General features: G+C 32.6%; 1 protein-coding gene across 1 annotated transcript in view; it reads right to left on the reverse strand.

Annotated features, from left to right (window-relative positions):
* Positions 1 to 11,568, reverse strand: part of LOC129968465 (protein unc-93 homolog A-like) — an 82,197-nt gene extending 70,629 nt beyond the window's left edge. Inside the window, exon 1 of the mRNA XM_056082365.1 lies at positions 9,992 to 11,568. Within this exon, the coding sequence (XP_055938340.1) occupies positions 9,992 to 10,984 (993 nt within the window). The 5' untranslated portion in view covers positions 10,985 to 11,568. The remainder of the gene's footprint in view (positions 1 to 9,991) is intronic.
* Positions 11,569 to 26,956: the final 15,388 nt, after the last annotated feature.

Here is a 26,956-nt window from a genome sequence, read left to right on the forward strand (position 1 = left end):
CTACCATCAGAATTTTTTGAATCCCCTTCAATTAACGTCGAGCCTCATGAGTTCCTAATAAATTTACGGACCTTGATGGATCAACTTAAACCTGTTGCTACTGCACCTCATGACACCAAGAAAGTATTCGTTCATCCAGCTCTGGACACTTGCTCACATGTGTTCGTGCGCCACGATGCTGTTAAAAAACCTTTACAAGCGCCATACGATGGACCATACCTCGTACTCAAACGAACTGATAAAATGTTCACAATTGAAAAGAACGGCAAACAGTCCACGATCAACATTGATCGCTTAAAGCCTGCGTTCTTCGAGAACTCTCACCAATCCTCTGCACCAGCAATATCACCACCAGTTGCAGTTCCGACTTCACCAAAACCAGTACCTGAACTGTCTCCATCGAGTCCTGTGTCACCTACAAATTCTACTCCAGTACCTTATGTGACCAGATCTGGCCGACGAGTTCGCTTCAACACTCGTTACCTCTAACTTCAGTGCCTGCTGCACTACTAGAGGGGGGAGTACTGTGGCGATCCTGCTTCCATCAAAATGACTGTATTCGAAAAACTATTTTCCTAACTGCGCACCGGAAGTACGAAGCAGTTATCTACGATCAAGCGCGCAAGCTGTGCGAATTAAAAAGATAAATTTCCGGTCTTTCAAAAAATCTGTTGTCTGTCGATGTGTTAGCGTTAAAAATTAAATGTTTATTTTTATATAAAAAAAGTCGTCGCTCATTCTTTATGTGTGGATGTAACTTAACTATCCCAATTTGCAACCTTCTCCACTAAAACATCCCACAAAACTATGGAAAATACATGGTTGCTAACAGTGCCAGGTAAAGCTCTATAATAAAGAAACATCTCCAAAATGTAGCTCTCTTTACGAACAGAACCGCAGTAAAATACTTCCGAAAAATTTCTGTTGTTCACTTTTTAAATATTATTAGTGCATTTTATACATTCTATTGCATTGGAATTATTTCATTCTTATATAAAGAAGTGTGCAGATTTATTTTAGGTTTTGAACAGTGAGCCAGAAATACACGAAACAGTAGTTGATAATCATAGTTATATAGGTATTTTCGTAATTTACTTGTCAATTTGTACTTCAAAATTTAAAAAATGCGAATTAACCCATTAATTAATTGTAGATTTTTTCGGAAATGTTAAAAGTCTTGCCAATTTCAAGCGAAGCAAAAGCGAAATTATATTTTCAAGGTGTTAGGTACACACAAAGATAGAAAATATTTATATAGGGCGATAATATATAATATTATAAATGCGAGAATTCAAGTGTAACGGAATTTTCCGAATGTTTAACAAGTTTAAATGAGAAGAATTTTTTTATACGGTTCATTTTAATTATGCTGAAAAAGCTCAGATTTAGTAACGCTCAGCTTATCTTACGCTTACGCTTAGCTGCTCACCAAGTTCTTTTTCGAGGAATCTAGCATCATTCTGATATTGCAGCATTTTGAGTGATGCCATTTCAGCGGTAAGCCAAATAAATATATAAAATTTGGAGAAAGAAAGCGATATGCAAGTTTGCACCCGCAGAACAACCGTGCTATTCACTGTTTTGCAGAAGTGAGCTTTAAATTGCTTCTTTGTTCCAGCATCCGTTCTTCTTTATCATTTTACATTGTCTAAATTGTTTTTAATTTTTATTTAGCTATGCCTAATTCAACTTTTCTACTGGTCTGAGTTTTATAATTTTGTACAATGATGAATTCCCTATTCAAATGTTTTCAGAATTGAAATATTTGAAAATGAATTAATTTCATTTCATTTCATGCGAGTGGATCCACCCAGTAAAGAATTTAACTCTAATAATAAATTCTAAATTAAAGATTTGGTAAAAAGTATTTACAATGAAAATAGTCTACTTTTTATTATATTACTAAAAGTATATTTTAAAAAAATGTTTATATTTAACTTTGTATATTTCACATTTATAAAAATGAAATATTATAACTCTTTTTTTTCTTTTGATTTTTTAATACACTACTTCAATATTTTCAGAATTTTTGTAATTAGTTTATCAATACATAAAACAAATACATTAAAAATACATTAAATTAAATTTTGATTCTACCTGAATACTGCCATCTGATAGTGAATTTAAGAATTATGCGCCGGTTTTTTTTTTTTTTTTTTTTTTTTTTTTGAAAATGGGAGAAGTCCGTTTCTTGTTAGTGTGAGATATTTAAAGGTTTTTAATTTCAATATATTTAAAAATATTGGTAAGTATTTATAGATAGATATATTGTATTTTGGGGTACCAGATAATGTAAGTTTATAATCCAATAGTGTTTACAGTGCTGATTAAAAAAGTAAGAGTTTCATTATAACTAAATGGACTTGCCTCACTTTCAAAAATAATGAATCATTGTAATCGTTCATTTAATTGAGAAATATTTCAGTTGCATCAGCCTTTTTTTAATAATAAAGAAAATATACTATTCAAATTTTTAGAAATATTTATTCATTTGATAAAAAGTGAAACAAAACAAAGAATATTCTAGTAGAAATTATAACATAACAAAAAACCAATTCAGTTTTACTAAGAATTTCAATGAAATTATACATTTTCAGTTTATACGCAGATATAATTTAAATTGAATTTTATTCAGGTTTTAACATTTTAAAGTATTTATGATGAACGAGAAGTATATATGGCAATAAATCCATCATGTCCTTGTATTTTTCAGATGTAGTAGATCTCCTTTTTTCATACATAAAAGATAATTTTATATTTTCGAAATTACTTAGTCTTCCTCGTTGTGGTAACAAATCGATAATTTTAAATTCATCATCTCGCTCTGTCGAAGTTTTGAAGAACATTTTGTATGGGGCATCCCTTATAAATCTGATACAGTATATATTTAACCAATTCACGGTTTCTCCATCTGTATTTTTCTTTCTTTTTAAAACCGCTTTCTCCAGAGGTTGGGTTGAAGAAAAAAAAAATTCGCGTTTCATTTCATGTACTAAAAATTTATTATGTTTTCGACAATTTCATATTACTTTATAGTAATCCTGGGGAATATACAAGGAACTGGTTTTACGGATTGCTAATTCTACTCCAAAATCACAATCGTTCGGTAAAATTGAATGTCCTGACAACAAAAATTTGTGAGCAGTGATATTTATTTCATTGTCACTGGATTGAACAATCGGTGCTAGAAGTAAACATATTATTATCGAAACACAAAATTAACATATACTTTTTATTATTTATGAAATATTGTACAACCACCAATTTTCAATATCAAAGATGGATAGACAGAAACACTCTAGATTTCAGACATGATATCAAACGACCACATTTGCTTCACCATACAGCAACCGGAGCTAAATTTTGATGTAATATATTCGGTCAAATATAATTTCAATCTAAGATGGACTTGCACCACTTTCAAAATAAACAGATTTTCAATACTGTTAAGAGCAAAGTATTTAAACAGAAAAGTAATAAAAACGTTAAAATTGAAGAAAATTCTGGAATTTCAAATACCAAATTATATACATTTACCTTTTGAAAAGGACCCGAAACTACTGTCTAAAAAACAATTTTAATAATAAAAAATAAAATTAATTTAACGGAACAGACATGTACAAGAGCCTTGTCATGTTTTTCTTTATCATTTTCATTGTTTTTACGTTTCTGTACGAGGCCGTAATATAAGAAATGGACAGTCAACAGATATAAAAAATAAATGCAGTTAGAAGTCTTCGATTTTTTGTTTCGATTGTTTTTTTTGTTTTTTTTTGTTTTTGTTTTTTTCGAATTTTACATTTTTATTTAAAAGAAATAATCAATGTTAGTTAACATGACTCGTTAAAAATTATTTTCTTTAATTAATTCAGCTAATTATACTATATAGAAATACGAATATATTTCTTGTGTTTTATTCGGAAATTAATAGAATTTATTTATCTGATGTCACAATCATATGACAAATGTAGCTGAACTTGTAACTGTTCTTTGGAGTGTGTAACTCATTACATATTCTGCCTGTCATCCAACATCTGACGTTGTGTTTGCATTTTCTGCAATTTTTTTACGCTGGAAAGTGAAATGCGTTATTTATCAGCCTTTTGTAATAATACGAAAGGGCGACACGAAAATGCTTTTCAAATTTTCACTTAAAAATCTTAAATTCCGTAATAACACAAAAACTGCTATGATACCTCCTCACTATTAAATATCATTCAGAATATCAAACAACATTGTAAAAATATTACACAATATCTCTTTATTAACAAAACAAATAAGGTAAAATTCGATGGAAAATTTTCAAACCTCTCTATTATTATCTGCATTGTTTTAGGTGTTTTCTTTTAATTGTAAACGATTTCCCAATGCACAGAATGGGCACAGTTATCTACTAACATGTCAGTACAAATTTTACTAAATAAATCACATTAAATTTAAGAACTAACAGAAAAAATGAAAAAATAATTAAACCGCAATAAGAGGAAATAGTATTTTATATATTTAAAATATATATTTAATAGTATTTTAAGTATATATTTAAAATATAAAACTTTGTAACTACCATTCCAATCTAAACTCTAACATTTTCAAAAATCCAATTTTCTCACAAGTTAACAGGATCAAAAGGGTTTGCAATAATAAAAATTCCTATATTGAAGCATCAAACAACCTCATTAAAAATTTAATTAAAAATGAATTTCCTAGAAATTACTGTAATGTCATTTTTTTAATTAAACAAGATTTGGTTTGGGATTAATCCTTTCTGGCTTAAATAAAAATAGAACTTTCCTTGCATATCAGATTGCTCAATAGATGGCGCTGGGAGCCTACAATTTTTTACCTAATTTACCAATAGCTTTTTTACCGTTAGTGTTTTTAAAAAGCGGGAATCTCAATCGATAGCTTAAAATTTCCTTGACTGCAGATGGTATGTTCTTGCCTTTTCGTTTTTACTTTTGTGCTATTGTCTGGTAATTTTTGTTTTTATTGTTATTTTTGTTATTGTATTTTTACTTTGTAGTGGTTATTTTCTTCTAATTTGTTGTTTTGTATTTTCCTTTCTGTTAAAATGGTATATCTCTTGGGCCTAATTTCAGGGGATTTTCGGGTCACGAGGAATCATTATTAGACTTATGTCTGCATTTCCTTACAGAAAAAATCCCTTTCTTTGAATCCCTGCCTGAGGGTGACCCTTGAAAAAGTCTTCAGGCCAGATTCTTCTTTATATATTTTTTTTTTGGTTTAATTTTTATTTGGTTTTTTTGATTTTCCTATTAACTTGATTTTAATACTTTTGTTTAAAATATTATTCATATTTTAAATTTTTTCCTTTACCGCGCAAGGCCTTTAAATTACATAGTTTTCAAAAGTTGATCATTTTAATCTTTTTTGTAAGTTTTTATTTCGTTGCACTTCAAATTTTGGTTTTAATTCTTAAGTATAAAAAAAGGTTTTAATGAAATTTTTGCATCAGATAGGTGAAGCGCTCATTTTTAACTAATACAAAAAAATATGAAAACAATTTTCAGCAAACAAACAAGAGTAACGCCCGTGTGTATCAGCTAGCATTCAATAAAAAGAAAAAGAAGTCAATAAATTAAATGAAACAAGAAAATAATTGTGCTTTACTTCGAGATCGGTAAATATACAATGCACAGCGACATTCACATTTTCGAGGTGAAACGCACTTGACGCATATCACGTGACCATGAATTACCTCTATTTAAATTCCGAGAATGCCAGTTGACGCAATCACTGGCTGAGAGGAAGAAAATTTCCGCTAACTTCAAAAACCATGTGATTTCTTCAAAAGACAGTCTCGCTCGGTTGTTTCGAAATCGATTACGCAGCCGCTGCCAATCAAAAAACGTTCAAGGGGCGGCGTTGAGAGCGCAGACAATTGGCAATAAAAGCGATTTCACAGCTGAAGTCTGTCATTTGCCGAAGACGATCACGGCAACAGATTGAAAGACAGGTCATCGGAAGTCTGTCACTACGCAAAGCTGTTGAGGTCTCGGACAGGAATATAGAATAGAGCCTTTAAGTCATGCAAAGTTCTTACATTAAGTCACATTTTTAATACAAGAACATGTATAGCATTTATTTATAATCTAAATGGCGTTACTTAATTTATCATTAAAATGGTGTCCTGTGACTGTGATGTCACGTGATTTGATTACTTTCTACACGTCATCTAGCACTCGGTGTTTACCATTTAACTCACTCTATCTGCGAATAACATAATTTTTTTTTTTTTAATTCTCAGAGAAGCACATTTGCAGTATAAAAAAAAATAATAATAACTTCACCAATGAGTTCAATCACACACGCCAATATGTATAGCTAAAATATGCACTGAAAAAAGCAACAGAAAATTTTAAAGCATTGTTCAAAACATGCTTTATGAGTGTGCTAGAAAAAGAAGGCAGATAATTAAAATTCGGATATTTGGTTAAAATCCGGTTACTAAAATCTGCAACAAATTTTGGAATTATACAGAAAAGAGGGGAGATATCCAAAAGCGCCAAACAATGTTGATGCGAAAAAGTTGTGGCAGTGGAAATAATTCCCACTGGACATTTGTTCTTTGAAATGAGGAGGCACGAGATGTCAAAATCACCTCGTTTTAAATGAAGTTCCAATTGTTTACCTTCAGATTTAAAAAAAAAATGTTTGCCAAGCTGATAAAGTAAGACAAGGCTCTGATAACCTCATTCACATAAAGCAGTGCCGCGATTTGATATGAATGTTCATTTTAAACATCACAAAAGACTTTCAGAAACAAAGCTTTATATTCGCTTATGTTCTCCTTCGATGTTTTCAAGAATTTACAGTAAAATCAACTTTTATTTGTGAACGTTTTTTTTTAAATATTTTGATCTGATTTTAAATCAAAACTTTCCTTTCATCTACTTGGCCTATTTTTCAAGTAGAAAAGAAAAGACTTTCATAAATATTATTTATAAACTAAAAACGCTTTAACCAGTTTCATGGCATATATACATTTAGATTATCAAAATTATTTAAATAGTTTATAACCATTTAACTTTTCCATTAAAATATAAATAACTTTCTAGCTCGTTTTGGTCCATTACATATTAAAAATTATCTCTCACTTATGGCGTAAAAAATTGCGATTAAACAACGTCAATATATATTCACATGTTACACGTAAAAAAAAAAAATAGCTTTACTTTGAGATTTATTGTGTATCCTGCAAGTGATAAAAGGGCATGATGTCCCAACACCGCATAATGGGCACGGACGTTAGATAAATCCCGCAATTTTGAAACTACACAGTTATTACTATCCAATGGGAGTTGACACCACTTGAATGTCGCACACAATGAGAGCAAGAAAAACCTAATGAGAGCATTTTAGAAATTGTAAAAAAGTTTTTTAAATATTGGAAAAGTCGTGCATCAACATACTTAAAAGAATCAATGAAATGGCTAAATCTTGCAAATAAGCAATATAAAACAGCAAGTGGATGATCAACTGTAGAAAAAAAAACTAACTGCCTAGCTTTCTTAAGTCCTACGCAAATTCTTTAAGATGATGACTGCAGACATCATCCAACAAATACCCTGGGCCATGGTGGTCTGGTAGTTAATGTCTCGGCTTCGTTACTGAGAGGGTTCCAGATTCGATTCCACCAAAAAACCGACGGATATAGGATCTGATGCGCACAAAGTCCGTTGGGATCAAATTCCTTCCGTTGGCATGGTGCGGATGGTTTGAAGAGGAGGTACCAGCTAAAGTGTAGTCCATGTCATCTGACCGCGGTGACAAAGTAGCCCTGGTGCTGCTTTACAACAGGATGTTAATATAACTAAATTAACTAAACCAAGAAACAACTTGCGCTTCTAACACGATAAACGAAGTCATAAAATCATTTTTTAATACGAGATAAATTAGTTTCTGAAAATGACGATTTTCCGTCAAGCAAATTCCGAATATTCGACAGCTTATTCTTTAAGGGTTTTTTTTTTTTTTTTACTCTATAATTCTTTACCGATCAAAAAACTGCTTTTAATTCTAAAATCTAAAAATAAATAGCAGAAACCTCAATTAAAATTAATTTCAGGGAATTAAATAAAAAAAGCTATCCATCAAAAGTTAGTAAAACATTTTAGGTCAAGAATTTTTTTAAAAAAACATTTTCTTACTTACTAGCATGCTGTTAAATAAATATCCTATTTTTTGAAGGGGAAAAAAAAACAAAAAAACATACCAGAGTTCTTTTGAGACAAGACATGCAGATTAGAATCGAATGTCTAGGATTACTTTAAACCGCCATTTTCTCTCCAAACTGCTACACCGCATTAACGGGAAGTCAATGACCCCTAATAGATTTAACAGAAACTAGCTTCGCTTAGAAGATGGTAGAATCCGGTCTCTAATCCGACATTTTTCAACTAAGTACAAGATTCTGAAAACTGACAAACGAGACATCTCAGAGCGTCTTAGAATCTGACACATAACAGCCTGTCAGAACTCTCCTGCAAGAGCTACAATCTGAAAATCTCTGTTTTGAATGATTACTTCTGATTTTCTCGTATACGAAGAACAGTGAAAGTATAGTAATCGTCAAAAAAAAAAAAAATCCGACTCCAGATTACTTTGCTTTTAGACCGCCCCGAGTTCAAGCAGCACAGTTTAGAAAAATTTCTGTCTGTTTGTCTGTGACAAAAACAACTCAAAAACGTCTTATGAGATAGAAAATATGGTTTTTGTTATGATTTTGAAATTCAGTTTATGGTTTTTACATTAAATGTGCAGATTTCTATCAATAAAATCCGTTCAGAGGAATATGTGTCAGAGTAACACGATAACTACAAAACGAATACAGCTAGATATATGAAATTCGGTACACAGATTTAACACGTATATTGTAATGTAGCTATCAAATTTTTAGCTTCTTGGTATGTACTTTCAGGAGCATGTAAACGTCATCGCTCAAAAAACGAAAGACTGAATATTTCTGTTTATTCTGTTCCAAATTTAGTTTCATTCGGTTGAAAAAAATGCATCTATAACACAAATTCGATTTTCGGGTGCTATTAACCGCAAGCCAAGGATTAATAGCCGAAAAACGCAACAAAAATCACACGATAGATTCAGTAAAAATGCTAAATTCACGCCAGAGGCTACTATTTTGCCAATGCCATGGAAGGCATTCTCTGGGGTAATACCTTTGTTAGAGAGCTTGCGATGACTTCCCCGTTCGTTAAATTATTGCAATCCAGGTTTAGTTCAACAGAAAATTAACTGCTTTACGAAAAACATTTTTCTCTTTAGTTTTTGTAACATCTTATGAAATGACTTTTGTTCCCTTTTTCTGTTTGTTTCTAATTATCGTAAAAAAAAATAATATATAAATAAAAATAAATATATAGGTGAGTTCTTTACAAATGAAAGTGCTTAAAGACCGGCAACTTTTTATAATACATAGCACGCTTTCTTATTTTTCAAAAAAAAGTTGTGTAAATGAATGTAAGGAATTGAGGCGACTCGTGTAGGCAATTTAGTATCTATAATATCTCCCACCTTTTGCATCAAATGATTGCAAATGATTTTTTGCAAAAATGATAGCAAAAATGATTTTCATTTTTTACTGTTATACATTTTTTAGCCGATTGCCGTTATATAACTCTTTAATAATTCGAAACCAAGAACTTGCATTGAGAAACTACCCGTACATTTTGAGATACAGTTAAAAAGCTGTTGCGTTGATTCAAAATCAACCACTGCATTATAGAACTGGTCATTCTCTAATAATGGTGGATTGAATTTCGCATAAAAATCTACACACATTTATGTCCACAAAATAATAATTAGTTTGATGTAGAGTACAAAATAATCTAAATGGTTCCTGATTGTATAATTGAATCCCTTTTATTTCTTATCAAATATTACGAAATTCAACATTTTTACCATTTCATTCATTCCCAAACCACTTCAAATGTTTTAATTAAGAAGCACTTACCTGAGTAATTTCGCCAGTGTAGAATGCCAGCTCCATGCCAACCAATATTGTTAAAGGTAGAAGAAGTATCTGATCAGGCAGGACGGCGTGTTTTGCTGCTGCCAACAGCCGCCAAAGAACTGCTTTGCATTTGCCTTCTGATGTTTCGCTTTCAATATCGTTTTCCAGCTTGTCCATGAATAGTCCCATCAGGGTGGCAGCAATCACAGCACTCAGAACATAAATACTGACTAGCATATACCTTTTATCATCAGAGGGAGGTTGAAGATTCGGGTTGGTGCCATTGCCATCTGCGTTTTTAACAAAATCTATACCGCATGTAGTGTTCGTATGATTCATCAGAGGAATCATAGCTGGACGCAAGATATAATAGGATATCAAATTTCCCCAAATTTGGGTGTTCTCCAAAAAGAATGACATAAGTCCAAAGAACCTGGCCAGAATTGTTTCCATAGATTCGGACATGCTTATTTTGTAGTAACGTAACGACATTTCATTCACATAGAAGGCACCTGCCGTATTAAGAGGCCCGATGGCAATACCCATCAAAATCGAACTTGGCATGATAAATTCAAAAGTTGGTTTAAAGTTCGATATCAAATAAGGCAAGCTACACAAAAACATGAAGACAATGGTTCTTTTGCACCCGATGGTTTTGATGAGGAATTCTGGCAGCAGTATGGACGATACCATCGAAGCTGCATAGATCAAAGCTTGGGATTCCACGCCAATGCCTTTGTCGGAATTCATAGTTGTCTGAAGATTGGACAGTGACTGGAAGCCAAGGAAGAAAATGAAAAACGAGGAAAACATCACCAACAAATTCTTAACGATTCGTTTCTTACCCATGGTTTGATGGTCACGAATTCTCAGTGCTAACAGAAGAGAATCTGAAGTTCCAGATGGATCGTAGTTAATGCTATTGCTGCTGACAGTCAAAGGTTGAGTTACATTTTCTTCCACATAGTAAGCTATGGGTTCTTCCTCCATCATACTGTTCAGAGTATCGATTTGACGCCAACAATGACTGTCCTTCGATTAATCCACGAATAAAAATATTATTTAAAAAATAATGCATTGGCACATGGGTGAAAATATAATCAGAAAACGGTAAAAGAAGATGAAAGTGAACAATAAAACTCACTGATGAAAGCAGAAAAATTAGCTTCTTTTAAAATGCTCGAAAAAAAATTTCATTTTTTTTAGCGTAACTGTGATTTTTCACTATTTTTTTAACAACGTTTTAATACGGTAAAAAATAATGAACACCAGCAATAGATCTTTCACACAAAAAGAGTAAGAAGAAACTTCAAAAAGGTTCTTTAAGAATGTTTTTAAAATGGAAGTGAAGAAATAAAACCTTGCGGATGTAACAGTGACCGTCTTTCACAAACGCCAACAACCAACTACTCGCATCATCCGAAAAAACTCAGTTCCAATAAAGCTTTTATTTACCTACATCCTTTGTTGACAAACAGTTAGCACGCGCACGTCTACGTTGAAATCGTCTGCCGTTCTGTTTGCTGCAGGGAGTGGAGGCTGCAGAAGGCCGAAGAAATGTTGGCAGCGCGCCAAAACTCGCCGCCACTGAACTGGGGCTGGTTTACTTCTTTTTTTAAACCTATTATGTCAGCGGAGCGACGTCATGATGACGTCGTTTCGGAGGGGAAGAGGGTGAGAAAATCGGATGTCAGGAAAATACAAGTAAGCAGCAACATTTCGTTTTCCCAATGCAAGAGTTTGAGGTTTTTGAGCAAGAATATATAAATAAAGATTTTTGTCTTTTAAGGATCTCATTTTTAATTTCAAGGAATAAATGTAATATTTAAAAGGGAAGAAAAAGTTTGGTCGACTGTATTTTTTTATAAATTCAAAGGCTTCACAGCTTATTGATAAATATTTATTTCAGATTAATAATTTATTAAAGAATAGAAGTTTTCATAACTTCCATTAGGAAAAATTTCAGAATTGTTACTAATTAATGTTAACGCATCCATGGTCATATTATTATTTTCTGGTAAAAAAAAAAGTGAAAAAAAGCATAATAATATTTTATAACTAAAATTTTTTTAATTTTTAATTTTAAAAAAATTATTATTAAAACTAATAAATTTTCTCTATTAATTGAAACTGTTCGTTCATTTATTTATTTGCGTTGAGATTATGCCACTAACTAGATTTTATCGAAACTTCTTCTCAATAAATTACAAAAAAAAAGTTCAGCTGAAAAAAAGAAGAAAACGATAAATAAATACAAAAAAAATTACTTTTTTTAAAAAAGTAAACTAACTTGCTTTGTTTCAGTTCGGAATTGTTTTAAAGAGGGAAAAAAAAGATTTTTTTTATTTATTTACTTGCCTAATGTATTTAATTTGCTCAATTTATTTGCATAATGACAGCTTAATTATGTACATTTTATTATTAATATATATCATTTTATTTTCGTGCCGTCACAGCCAGATACGAAAATATAAACTGCTTATGGTAACCATCAACAGACACTACAATGAAGAACCTGCCCATTTTCTCACGTGTCTTCCCAGCAGTTAAATATGAAATATTTAAAGTGAAGTAGCGTTTTCGACATGTACTCTAAGAAAAAGAATGCTTCCCATGTGCTGTTTAGATGAAGGTCGATGGCTAGATAAATCTCTGAGATCATTCGGAATTCGGTGGCAACAATTTTATTAGAACAGAATGGTCAATTTTCAAACTGATCCTTCAAATTGTGTAAAATGATATAAAATTCAAATCCAAATAACGTGTTTGTCTCAATTTTTACTGCCACATTATCGTAACTGAACTGCAATGTTTTAGTAATGGTTTTTGTTACAATCTGTAAAATATACTTCATTTCATGGACCTAAGTTCAGTCATGAAATATATTGAATAATTGGCAAAAAATTAAATTTTGGAATCCATTACATTTCTCAAAGGAATTGACGGCATTGTTCTGCCCTTGATTTTCGCATATACCAATATAAGGCGTCATGTTTGATGCTCCATAGTATGGGGGAGGGGGGAGGCCGAGTATGCCTTCCTTTCGTCTGGTTAGGTTTAATATTTGGCATAAAGCTGCAGTTTCGTTGTAAATGCATAAAATGACATGAAATCTCATTTACCTTAGCTGTTGTGATTTTCGAATTATCGTATTCACATACACGAGTGTGCAAAGTGATGAAAGCGAACCAACCCGTTGATAGAATGGATCAGAATTTTGATACTAAAAATGAAATAGTTTACTACATTTCATCTGACTAGTAGTTCATGTAACAGTGTTCATAGACAAATAATTAGAACCAGTGGGAGTGGTCTTTCCAACACTTTATTCTATACTAAACCGCATATTCTATATTAAATCGTGGTTCTAGAGAATGTCTTGCATGGCATTGCCGTAAAATAATCAAGAAATATTAACCTTTAACGTGAGTTCAGCATTTCTGCTGAATCAATGCGAAATCCTTGGCGACTTTTTGGCGATTAATCCCTGGCATGCAGTTAATAGTATTCCAAAATCGAATTTGTACTTCAGACTGATTTTTCGTAAGCGATTGAAACCAAAACTTGACTCAGAACTACACTTGTAGTCACAAAATCACACACCAAATTTGATATATTAAAGTCAATCATTTTTTGAATCATCATGTTTACATGTTTCTGAAAGTACAGACCGATAGACAGTCAACCCATTGTTGGTTTTAGCTCAAAATTTGATAAATGTCTACACTATAGATGCTGCATCTTACCTATCTAGCTCTTTTCGTTTTGTAGTTATCGTATTAACTTATATTCAAACAGTCGGATAGACAGATTTCCTCTGAGTAAATTTCCTCAAAATTTAAAAGAAATCTACACATTTGGTATCAGAACCATGTACCAAATTTCATTCATCTAGCACAATGAGTCAAAGAAAAGTTATCTTTTTCAAAGATAGACAGACAGTTGGGCAGATAGATATTTTTCCAAAAATATATTTTTCGAACTAAAGGAGGTATAAAACGTGGTCAAAAATATCGTGTTCGAACTTTTTTGACGATTACCTTCTCTATATTTCGTATAAGAGAAAGTAAAAAGTGAGCTTGCAATTCGTTTAAACAACGTATGTTAGGTGCGCAGTCATGTTTGTCATGTGACTAAGACATCACACAAATTGATGCCACCATTTTTGTTTCTAACGGTGAGATGTGCTTCATGTACAAAGAGATTTATTACAGCAATACCGAATCACATATCTAAGTTGTTGGTAAATCATCCACTACAGAACAATAGCTAGTCTGAGGAGTGTAAACTTTTGTCTTTTTCTAGAGATGTTGATTTCAACAATTTGAAGAAGGGGAGGAAATGAACTGATAACATCTATCAGCAAGAAGATCACTCATTAGACTTTTTGATGGATGACAGAATAAAACTGGGCAACTTTTTTTTTTACGTACCGACACCCGATGACTCATCACAAATCCAGAAATTCTCGAGCAAGATGATGAAAATAATAATCTTAAGTGATGAATCATGTGCTGTTTAAGAGCTGGCATATTTCTTTTGGAAAAATAACGGAACATCGCTGAGCTGAGAATAGAAACTCGTCTTCGAAACTAAAGCGATCAGATTGATTCACCAACTGCCCGTAGCGCTCTACAGGAAGAGGCCAGTGGAAAGAAGTATGAGATAAATTCAAGAAGTAACAAAATTAAACAATGCACTATTATATAAAATGATAAAACAATTATTTTTAAAAGCTTAAAGCAGAGGAATTTAATGATATATTTCGAAATTTGATTATATATTAGAAGCTTGAATAATATTTTTTGCTTTTGTATTTACAATTATTTCTTCGGATTGATTCTTCCATGGTAATAATTCAATCGATAACCATATTCTGTCTCCACTGTTAACTGTTAATAAAGGTGAGTGTGTGCGTGTGTGTGTATGTGTGTGTGTGTGTGTGTGTGTGTGTGTGTGTGTGTGTGTGTGTGTGTGTGTGTGTGTGTGTGTGTGTGTGTGTGTGTGTGTGTGTGTGTGTGTGTGTGTGTGTGTGTGTGTATTCTTTCTACAGGGACTTTCAGTTAACAAACAAATACCAATTGCGAAATCAGCATCTCGAGTTACCAATTGAAAAGTTAGAATATACAACTCGGGTCTATTATTTTTGAAATTTTAATTAGAATTCCAATTAACTATAAATTAATCAAAATGTCAACGGTTTTTTTTTCTGCCATGCCTGATAATAGTATAACACAAACGAGATATTTATAACAACTTAAAATTCAAAAAGCTGCATTTCCAATGACGGCAGTTTAGATACTGCAAAATTTTTTTCTGTTTTCAAATATATTTTTTACAATAATACTTTTTTTTTGTGTAATAAAATTCAAATTGTTTTCATTATTATTAAAAATATTTTTTCTTAAATTTTTCTTCTACAATATATAGAATCGATTTATATTTCCAAATTGAATGAAAGAAAACAATCTCTGAATAAATTTTTGCTTAAAACATGCTTTCAAAAAAAATTTTTTTAGATAATTATGGTTTAATTTTACAAATAAGCTATCAAGAAAAATTTTAAAGCGACAAAACCTTACTTTTAAAGCTTCAAATACTGTTTGTTTTTCCTATAAGTTAAGTGGATATATAAAAATATATTATCTCTCATTTAACTTGTTATTTTCCTTCCTTATAATTCATTGAATTTCTAATTGAATCAAGGAAATTTGTATTGAATTATTCTTTGAGAAAGAACACAGATCATGAAATTTTAATGCTAAATGAGTCTGTTCTCCATAAATATATCTGTTTTATAAATTTTCTGCGATAATGGAATAATGTTATTAGATTAGTTGGTTATTTTTCACTTGAGATTAAACTTCAAATTTTAGATCAAACGGGAACTAAATTAGAGATTCGCATTCACGTGACTGTGGCATTCACGTAACTGTGTAAGGTTTCGAGGCTTTAAAATATTTTAATGAGGGAATAATTAGGAATAAGTTACATATAAAAGATTTGATTGAAATTTTTCACAATTAATAATCTCGCCGAATAAAGATCATCCACTAATTGTTCACTTTAACTTGTTGCCGTTTAAAAGAATACTTATTGTTCTGAATAAAAATATTCATATGATTTTGTCATTAAAAGGTAAGTATTACAAAAAGTATTTACTGTCATTATATTTTTTATATTATAAAAAAATGATAATGGTGTGTGCATACTATAAATAGGCTAATGATCTTTATATTCTATTTCTAATCAGGTTTTCTATTTCTAACCAGAAATGAGTTATGAAATTTTAAGTATGAAATTGTACATACTGCATTTTAGAACATTTTTTAACCATGACAAAGGTAGAATGCTTCTTATTTAAAGGAAACTAAAAATATTTAATACAAGCAGATTTTCTCAAATTATAAAATTGTTGATAATTCGTGCTTGCCATCTCTATTTGACATTCCGTCATACAGTCTATCGCAAAGAATTCTTATCCCATTCTGAAAAACAATTGGTGGGTAGATAAATAGAGTTTCGGAGCGCAAATAACTTTTTTCCATTCCTTTGTAGATAAAAAATTTATTCTTGAAGGCTTAATTTTGTTTAGTTATATTCAGTTCCCGTTTTAAAGCAACACTAGGGCTATTTTGGGACGGACCTTGTAATTTTGAACCGAGGTCAGATGACGAGGACAACACCTGAGCTGACAGCCCCCTCTCCAGACTTCCACACCATACCAGCGGGAGTACTATTCTTAAAGGAGTGATGAATTAAAATGTTTCTGAGTTTCAAACAACAAATTGTATACAATATCTTAAATCCAAGGAGTTTAATCTTTAGATTATTTAGGAAATGTCAGACTAAGGATACATGCATCTAATCAGTTAGATATGCTTGAACTTACCAAAAAAAATTACACAAAGCAAGAATTTATATAGCTAAGTATCTTTTGACATTTACTGCTATTATTCCAATAATGAATTCGGCTTATGAATTTGTTGTTGGCAATAAAAAGACAGACAGATGTGTTGGGAAACGGCAGCTGCGAGTCTACAACTAGATTTCTGAAAAGAATTTCTTTTTCAAACTATAAAGTAGGGTAAAAGGTTTCCTCATTCATTGAATAGATTTTAAAGTAAAAGAATCTTTTGAAGAAACTATAGAATCTTGTACACAACTCGTTGTTAAATTCAAAAATTTTAATTTCAAACAAAAATAATTTTTTAATTGTTCTACATGATTAAATCATTTTCATATTTAAGCTTCCTTTCATAATAAGTTCGAGTCAAAGGCTACAACTCCCCCCCCCCCTCCACACAGACACAGTGAGATGCAACACCATTTTGTACCGCTGATCATTATACAAGACTTTTAAAAATAATACTAAATATGTGATAATTAAATAAAATATGTAATATATAAAAATCCAAGCAAAGTTAAGATCAGTATTCGCAAACAAGATGACGGAATTACAAATGAAATCAATAAAAATTAATAGTGAAATCTATCACTTTCTTGCACTCACATAAATTATATCAGCTTTGAAATAGTGGATACTTTCTATATATAAGTTACCGAAGGAAATTCTTCAGAAAATAATTTTTTAACATTATTAGCGCAGTTAATTTAATTTATTTTCAAAAAGAACTATTTATAAGTAGCGATGCAATAATTTATTAAAAAACAAAGTAAAATCCGAGATAATGATTTTATACTAAAGAAAAAGACTAAAACTGGAACATCTGATCAACATATTCAATACAATTTTGTTTCTGATTTAAAAAAAAAAAACTCTTTGCAGGGAAAGGTGGTGGTGGTGGTGGGGGGAAAGGGCACGCAGAATGGTGACAGTGCAGAGAATCGGCTTCATATTCTGCGTGCTTATTAAAAAAACATTATTAGAGTTTTTATTAGATTTTTAATTAAATATCAATCAAATTTTTATGCTTTTCTTTAATAATTTTGGAGCATATTATCGTTAAAAAAAACATTTTATCCTACTTTAAAATTTTTGAAAAAATTCTTTTCTGTGATACCATTCTTATATCTTGCAAAATTCTACTATCTTAAAATAGATACACTGTTTTCATTCTTCAGTTTCCGTTTGCTATAATACAGGGTATTCGAGAATTGTTGGGCACATTATAAAATTTTTAAAAGAATCATTAGGAATAATGGCGTTTTTCTACACATAATACTAACACGACAAGTAAAATTTTATTTAAGTTACTTCTCAGAATCCGATAGATGGCTCTGTATATCACCTGATGTTGATTAAATGAGAAAATTGCCTTTAGTAGTTATGTCACGACTTTTGAAATGAAGTTTCTTGGATTTTTTTTTTTCCATGTAGGTTATAACAGATTTTTTTCATGTGTTAAGGAAAAAGACGAGCTGAAAGCAGCTGTGATGCGCTGCTTTAAATCTTGTAGATTACTGCAAGATTTAAAGCAGCACATCACAGCTGATATTCAATCTATTATCCTCAAGCAATTGCTAATGCATAGCATAAAAGTTTATATTGTGTAGACATAGTATGCGGAATCAAAGGATTTCCCAATGAGATCTATTGACTTTAGCAGTTCTAGTGTGTTTTTTTATTTCTTATAGCCTTTGTTTTTCCCAATTTCAGAATCTGTTTAAGATTTCTGAACATTCTGTAAATATAAAATACACAGATTTTTAAAGTGCTGGTCTGTAGAAAAAGGCTTGAACGTATGAATCAGAACGTTTCAATGCTGTTGCTTAGGGCACTTGTCATAGACAAGCCCGCTGACTAAGTCAGCGATATCTAGCTAAAGTTTTAGCGTCATCTAGGGTCAGGAGTACGTGCTAGCTACTCGTGTGTCAATGCCTTTTTCACGGAGGAGGGGGGGGGGAGGACTTCGTTCATACATTTCATTCACTCATCCTAATTTAGGACCTGAATGAGAGAACGACCACCTCTGATCCAGTACCCCTAAAGGTATGGTCTCGATTTGGAGACTTTGTGGCTAGACAGATTTATATGTACACCAGCCACCACATACATGGAGAGTCTTCGCACAGCGGGGTTCAAACTCGCAACCCAAGGGATGAAAAATCCACGGTCTTATCAACCAGGTTATCCCGGTCCGCGTTTTTATGTAAAAAGAAGATTTTAATGATGTTGTAGTGGGTGCTGAAGGAGAGCTAACCGGCACCTTTGCTATTCGACATGTTCTCCAACCATATTAGACCGGATATATGGGAATTTACTGAAAAGAAAGCTGTCAGAAGGCTGTAAAAGAAGGTTGCAAGAAGAATATCCCCAAATTTTCTCCTTGGCCCACATAATCTATCACATTGTTTACTTTGAATCCGATACTCGAATTTGTAAATCAGTAAGCGATAATTATGGACATGCTCTTCAATTGATTGAATTGCAAAACATAAACAGACCTCATTCCAATTATTCATTTCAGTGTTGAACTGATTAGTTTCTGCGACTTCCGAAAAATTGGGTCAGAGATGGTTAAAAAAATTTGCAAATCAGCTGATGAAATCATCAACAATTTAACATTTTCAGAATGACCTCTTTCTCAGCGATTTGTTTATCTATTAAGAGTCTTTTTAAAATCGGTTTCGGTTTCTTATCAATAGTGTTTTCTCAAAAAATATATCTCAGAAGCACAGTTGTTGATGTTATTATTTAGGTTAATGATGTAGATTCCATGAAATTATTCAGATAGAAAGAGAACTTATCAACAGAAGTCGAAGTGTAGATATGTATTCTGAAAATAACAAAATATCTGTTGGAGGTTTAAATGGTTAGAAAAAAAAAAGATCACTGATTATAAGATTTATTCTTTATGAAACCGATTCAAATTATTAAAGAAATGTAACATAGGCAAGCTATATAGTTAAAGAGCATGACTGGTGAAAACAGATTTTGATAAAAGAAACTAACGTGAGTGTTCTCTCCGAAACTTCCTCTCATACTATCCAATAAAGTTCATATCTTCCTTCCTTCATGGTCGGCCATCTGGGGGGTGCAGTGAATGTTATGCACCGGGGCCCCGCTGTTATCAAGAATTAAAATTGTGTTCTGAACAATAATAGCGTTTAAACATACTGGAAGTATACGTTTGTTTCCACGTGGCTGGCTGAGCTTCGACTTACGCTGTTATTGGGCTACGATCGCAGTGATACCTAAAAAGGGGGGGGGGGGGGAGTCATTTATGAATAAGGAGACCCCATTCAGACATGTTAAGACAGAACTGCACGATTTCTGGGCGCATGCGGCTCCCAGAAGTCGTGGATGAGGCTGGATTCAAATAGACTTGTAAATCATCAACTATCTACTTTTTTTCTACATCTAATGTAATATATTTAATGTGTGCATCTGTGCGTATTTGTTTATATTTAGTTGTTGAAACAAAAAGTAAAACGAAGATAAATTAAACAATCAACTCTTAGCAATGCACACTATATTACTTCTTCACCGGAAACGATCGCAGTAAGAAAAATTAAGGAAGAAGTTTAAATGGAGCAGTCCGTGGATTTGGAAATATACGAAGTATATTTCCAAATATACAGTATATTTACATATATATATTATTATACATATATAATATATATACATACATATATATATATATATATATATATATATATATATATATATATATATATATATATATATATATATATATATATATATATATATATATATATATATATATATATATATAATACAGTATAATATACAGAATATACAGTATAAATATTATAGTCTAGAGTAAGTGTGCAAATATTATTAATATAAAGTAAGTAGATTTACAGTCACTTATCGCACTTACTAGGTAATAGCATATAGTATAGCATATAATAATTTGATAATTCATTCTGTAAACTGCTTAATGCTGTTAGATATAGCCATGTCCATGCCAATGAAATATCGCTCTGGGTGTCAAAAAAGAAAATTATCAGAAAAGAAAAAAGAAGAAAAGCTAAACTTCACAAGAAGTCACAAGTAGATCAATTTTCTTGGTTACGAAGTAATTCTGGAAAAGAAATTGTTTCAACTTCAGAAATTACAATTCAAACTTCAACTGGGGAAGAAATTTCTAGTCTTCTCAGTCTTGCAATAAAAGTGTTGAAACGGTGAAATTTGCTGGAAGAACCGTGTGTTTATACAAATATGACCGAATCAGAAAATAATGACGGAATTGACAATAACAAATACGATCAAGATTGTATAAATGATCCTGGTTTATGACCAAGTATTATAACTGATAAATTTAGAATGTTTTGTGTTAAAGCAGACCTATACAACACAAGGAATTTTTTGCTAAAAGTGCTAAGATAGATAGATCATTTTCCACTACGTACTACTTTTAAAAAATGCCAAATGGTGAAACCCAACTTCGCAGATGGTTAATTTATTCAAAAACGCGACTCCATGTTTTGTTTTTGTTGTATACTGTTTTCCAAAAGAAGATGAAATTACTAAACTACCCTATTTATAGGTGGCTATAATAACTGGAGAAAGCTGTCAACTGTAATCCAAGATCATGAGCGTTCAAGTTATCATTTTAATTCGTTTATTGCTTGTGAAGAATAACTAAAACGACTAAATTTACTTTCAACTATTGGTAAAACAAATCAAGTTAAATGAATCTATTTTTCTAATTTTCGAGGAAATCGCGAAATAAATAGATAGCCTAATAATGGAAATTTTTTATGTTTGATCGAATTATTAAGTAAATACGATCCTATGCTAAAACACCATATAAACAAAATAATAAATTCGAAAAATAGAATTGTGCATCATTTAGCGCAAAGTTCAAAAGAACAAATTATCTCTGCATTAGGATGGGAAGTCCTTAACAAAATTAAACATGATTTAAAAGCAGTCCTGTACTATAGTATTCAAAGGGATTGTACTCCTGATATTTCCCATAAGGAACAAACTTCAATCATTATTAGATATGTGAAGAGAAAAGGTTAACTATAAACGAGTCATTTATAGGGTTTATTGAAGTTACTGATGTGACTGGAGAAGGACTAACAAAAACTCTATTGAAAAGATTTACTGAGCTTGATTTAAATATTATGAATTGTAGAGGGCAAGCATATGATAACCTTAGTAATATGAAAGGGAAATATAAAGGAGTGCAATCTAGAATACTTTCTCAAAATCCGTATGCAATTTATGTTTCTTGCCTATCACATTCATTTAATTTATTAATTAGTGATGCCGCTTCCAGCAGTATATATAATAAAAAAACTTTTTCGGATATTACATCGTTTATATTGGTTATTTTCTGCAATGGGAAAAGATGGGAAATTCTGCAAAGCATTTGAACAGTACTCTTAAACCATTATGTGACACTCGTTGGGCAGCCAAAATAGATTAAGTGAACCCTATCTATGTTCTGGTTGGTGATGGCCCTTGAGGTTCAGCCCACAATTGTGCCGTGATGACTACCAATCAAATAATCCGGATACTTAAGCAGGGCGGGAAAGCTCCAACGCGGTTATACCTTTGGACAAGCAGAATTTGAATTTGCTTTCTGGCTTCCCGGTAGAAATCTATTTTGGAATTTTGGTCCCTCTATTATAACAAGCTATAGGTTGCTTCATCAAATTAGCAGATTTATATAAATTCTTAGACAAAATCTGTTTGTAAGAAGATTGTCTGTTCATCCGTCCACATCCAAGTGAATACATTAACTCAAAAATGCTAGACTGACAAAATTAAGTATATATACATGATTAAAATTTGAGATCTAATGGTATTTCTACAACATTTTGGAACTAATTTGCCAATGGTTCGCCTGAATGTTTGGGAGCTTACAAATGCGATAACTCAAAATTACGACGTCTTGGTCAAATGAAATTTGGCATGTGGCCTTGTCATTACTATTAATCAAATTTTGAACCTGAACGATCGAAAAGAAGACAAATCCATACTGATTTCTTTCTTATACTGCGAAACACAGAACATGGCACATCATTCTAATATATGAGAATACTGAAGGAGAACATTTCCGCTGGGTTCATTTTGCGAAAACATTAAAATAACTTCAATGAATTAAAATTTTTTCGCTTTTAATTCCTCTCACTCACATTTGCTTTCAGGTAAGGCATAGTTATTTAATACACGGATCCCCTAGGAAGGCACTTCGTAATTGAAGATGAGAAACTTCCGGCATGGTGGTTGGTTTTCGTACACGAAAAGGTGGGGGTTTGGCTCCTGCCAGCGATGACTGGACGTACTTCCTTACGGAAAGATTGTACCGTGGCCGGTGATGGTCCTTTGGACGCAACCACACTTCCCGACAGCGTTGCTGTCGAGGCGGTCAAATCATTCAGTTTTATCCGTGTATCTTCGGGTGTGTCGGAAAGTCCGTGTATGACTTGCTTATTAACTAGAATCTCCCTGGGATCCCCTGGATTAGAGGAGATCATTCTCTGATTCAGATCTGTGAATGAAATGTATGAATGAAGTTCGCACCGTGAAAAGCGTTGTGACGCATGAGTAGCTAATACGTACTCTTGGTCCTAGATGACGCTAACAACTCGCTAAAACTCGGCTTAAGATCGCTGCCTTTGTCAGCGATTTTGTTCAAGACAAGTACCAAAAGGAACAACAACAGCAATCAGTAAGGGTTAGTCGGCCTAGGGGAGGATTGGAGTAGTTAGCTATAAATACTTATTGCCTGAAGATGAGAGAATTTTTAGCCCTCCCCACACCCTTCTTTTAAAGATTTTTGTGACTAATTAACTCATATAGCATTTACCGAAACTGATGAGATTCATTAAATTTATCAGGGACGCTCTACATGCAAGTTCAAAGAATTTTAAATTTTATTCTTGCGAATACAGGGATATAGGACAGCCGAATATAATGAATATATATATTCGGCTGTCCTTGACATAGGACAGCCGAAAACCGAGGCAGGCTGCCTCAGCCTAGCAGTACAGTATCAAAGTATTGTTATAGGGGATCTCTTGATAAATATGAGTGCCGTGGTCAATCAGTGGACGAAAATGTTTCTCACGATCGCCTGTGCTGTTGTAAAACACATACTATAATTTCGATTTATATAACAAGAGTGAGCGAGTTTTATATATATATATATATATATATAATTTTACTCATGCCAGCGCCCATTTGTCATGAATAAGAAAATGTTCTTGAAATATATATTTCTTATTATATGGGACAGCACCACCACCCCGCGCTCTTTTGACTGTCTTACAACAGTAATAAAAATATAAATTTGATGGAAATCATAATTTCAGAGGAATTAGTTTTTTGAGTTGCCATCATTCTATAAAATTGGACGATTATTTTATTGATTATGTTGCATATCTCTTACCGATGTTTGATCATTAGATTAAGGTGGAACATTAGAACAAAATTAAAAGTTTCTGAAATATTTTACATTTCTCTCTAAATCTGTAGTATGAAGAACTCTATCTGAGTGAAATGAAAATAAATAGTATAGCTTTATGGAATAAAACCTTAAAAAATCAAACAAGCTGTACACTCGAACACTGCTCAGTAATTATTACCCGATTTATGACAGCTATTGGAGACAAGTTTCTTAGACAGAAGGTCACAGCGTATTTGCATCCAGGTCATTCGTAATAATTAAATTACACTGCATATGGAGGATGTATTGTTTACTGTTGTCAGCACGCGCATCGTCGTTAAGGAAACGAATGTGTTCCCAGGCAAAGACACGTATTTGCAGCTGGAAAACAAACATCAGCATTTCTGATCACGAAATGATCGCTAATTAACATATGCAAACAACTTTCAGTTTCAAGGTTTTGGCTCGGGAAAGGCCTGGGATGTCATATGATCCGGCAAGAGCCGGTCTAACGTTCCGTTAATGCATTCATAGAATTTGAATGACGCAATTCGACTCTTTCTCTTTTTTGCTGTTGTTGGTATCAAACAACATCTTTGTTTTGAATCTTGTTTAATAAAAAAACTCGTTTTCAGATGAAAATGAATATTTTATGAAAATTACTCGACAAAATACAGTGCTGATGATTTCTTTTTTTTAATTTCCGGAAAATATATTTATCTGACTTAAAAAAAAAAATTATAATTCAAATGCTTTAAATCTTTTTTTTTTTTAATATACGAGTTGAGGCTAGAAAATAGTCTTACTGATCTTTTAAATATTTTTTTTTTGATGCTACGAGTTTCCTCCTTTAATCCTTATTTTGCTGCTTGTTAATTACCCATTTTCCAAACCAATGTTTAGGTCAAGAGGCTTTTTTGCTTTTTCTTTCATTGCTTCTACAGTCCCGAATCTAGATTCTTTTAGCTCCATGTTCGCTAGTTAAGGTTACTACCAAACATAGCAGTCATAATGGCCTGTTGGTAAGATTCGGGACCCCTCATATAAACGGTTCTGATCTTTGTAAAATCAGCCGGAACCAAATGTCCTTCTCCTAAGTTTGTTTTGTTGAAGTTTGGAGAGAAAGGCGCCAGCTCGTGTCGTCCGGTCCGTCAAGTTATTTCACTGTGGCCCAAAATAGCCCTAGTGCTGCTTCAAAACGGGACGTTAATATAATTAAACTAAATATCCGAATGCAGGGGCAATCGGGACTGAAACTTGAGCAGATAGTAGGAGTCACATGAGGCACCCTGCACCCTTTCTTATATGCTTGTCATTCCATCGTAGCTTAAGCAGTGTACTTTTGTTAGTTTTAGTTTAGCTTAATTTAGTGAGATTAACGTCCCGTTTTAAAGCAACACTAGGGGCTATTTTGGGACGAACCTCGTAATTTTGAACTGCGGTCAGATGACGAGGACGATACCTGATGTGTCACCCCCTTTCCAAGTTTCCACATCACACCAGCGGGAGGACGTTTGGCTCCGATAAATTCAACGTGCACCAGACCCGCTTACACGAAGGTTCTTAGGTGGAATCAGGTCTCGAACCTAAAGCCCTCCTGTTCCAAAACTGAGACCTTATCACCAGGCCACCACGCCCCCATTAATTTTGTTAGATACACTTTATAATGAACAAGTTTCTGCATAATTCCTCCTTTGGCACATGCACTCGTGGCAACACCATACGATTGCAGACGAAAATAATAATAATAATGAATTAATAAATTTTAGTAAATGTTTGAAATGGAAATACCCTGCTATCAAGGATTCTAAACTAATAAAACAGCCTGGAGCAACCACGTCTAAATATTTGCTCCCGGTTTCAATGTTTAATTGTAAACGCACTACACGAAATTAATGTAATTTGAAAGTTTAAAGAAGCATACGTTTTTTTTTTATCCATTGATGGGAGAAAAGAGATCCAAAAAATAACCAATTCTTATTTTAACGAGAATGCTTTTCTATTAATTGCTCGTTATAACTTTATTTTAATAAACCTCTGTCGAATTCTTTTATCACTGACCTACAGTCATACTTGATTTCTTACGTTGCTTATTTTAGAGCAATTTTTGCATAGTTTTCATTTGCTCATTTCGTAATTTGTTATCTGATAATTCAACAATTACCAACCTTCTTTTTATTTCCGTATCCTTTGATTTGTCCCACCAAGAGGCACCTCATATTAGAGGATAAACTTCCAGCATGGCGGTTAGTTCTCGCCACCCACGTGGGTACAAAATGCTGTGAGGTCGGCTACTCCTTACTGATAACGGGACGTGCTTCCTACGGGAAGGATTATACCGTGGAGGGTAATGGCTCTTAGAACGCAACCTTAGTTCCCACTAATGCTGTTGTGGGGTCCGGTCATTCAAATTTTTCAGTGTGCCTAATGACTTGTCGGAGATTATGATTGATTGTAGTTGGAATCAGTTTATCAATCAGTGAATAGTTATTAATTTAATCCTTTCTTTCTATTATTCCATGGCTAGGCGCAACAACTTCCATTTTAAGCTCAAATTTGTGGTACAAAATATTTTATTATAATCGCTTATGTTTGAGTTTTCCGGCATTATCAAGCTCACTTTTGCTTATCT

This window comes from Argiope bruennichi, chromosome 5 (assembly GCF_947563725.1).
Source record: "Argiope bruennichi chromosome 5, qqArgBrue1.1, whole genome shotgun sequence".
Classification (NCBI taxonomy): domain Eukaryota; kingdom Metazoa; phylum Arthropoda; class Arachnida; order Araneae; family Araneidae; genus Argiope; species Argiope bruennichi.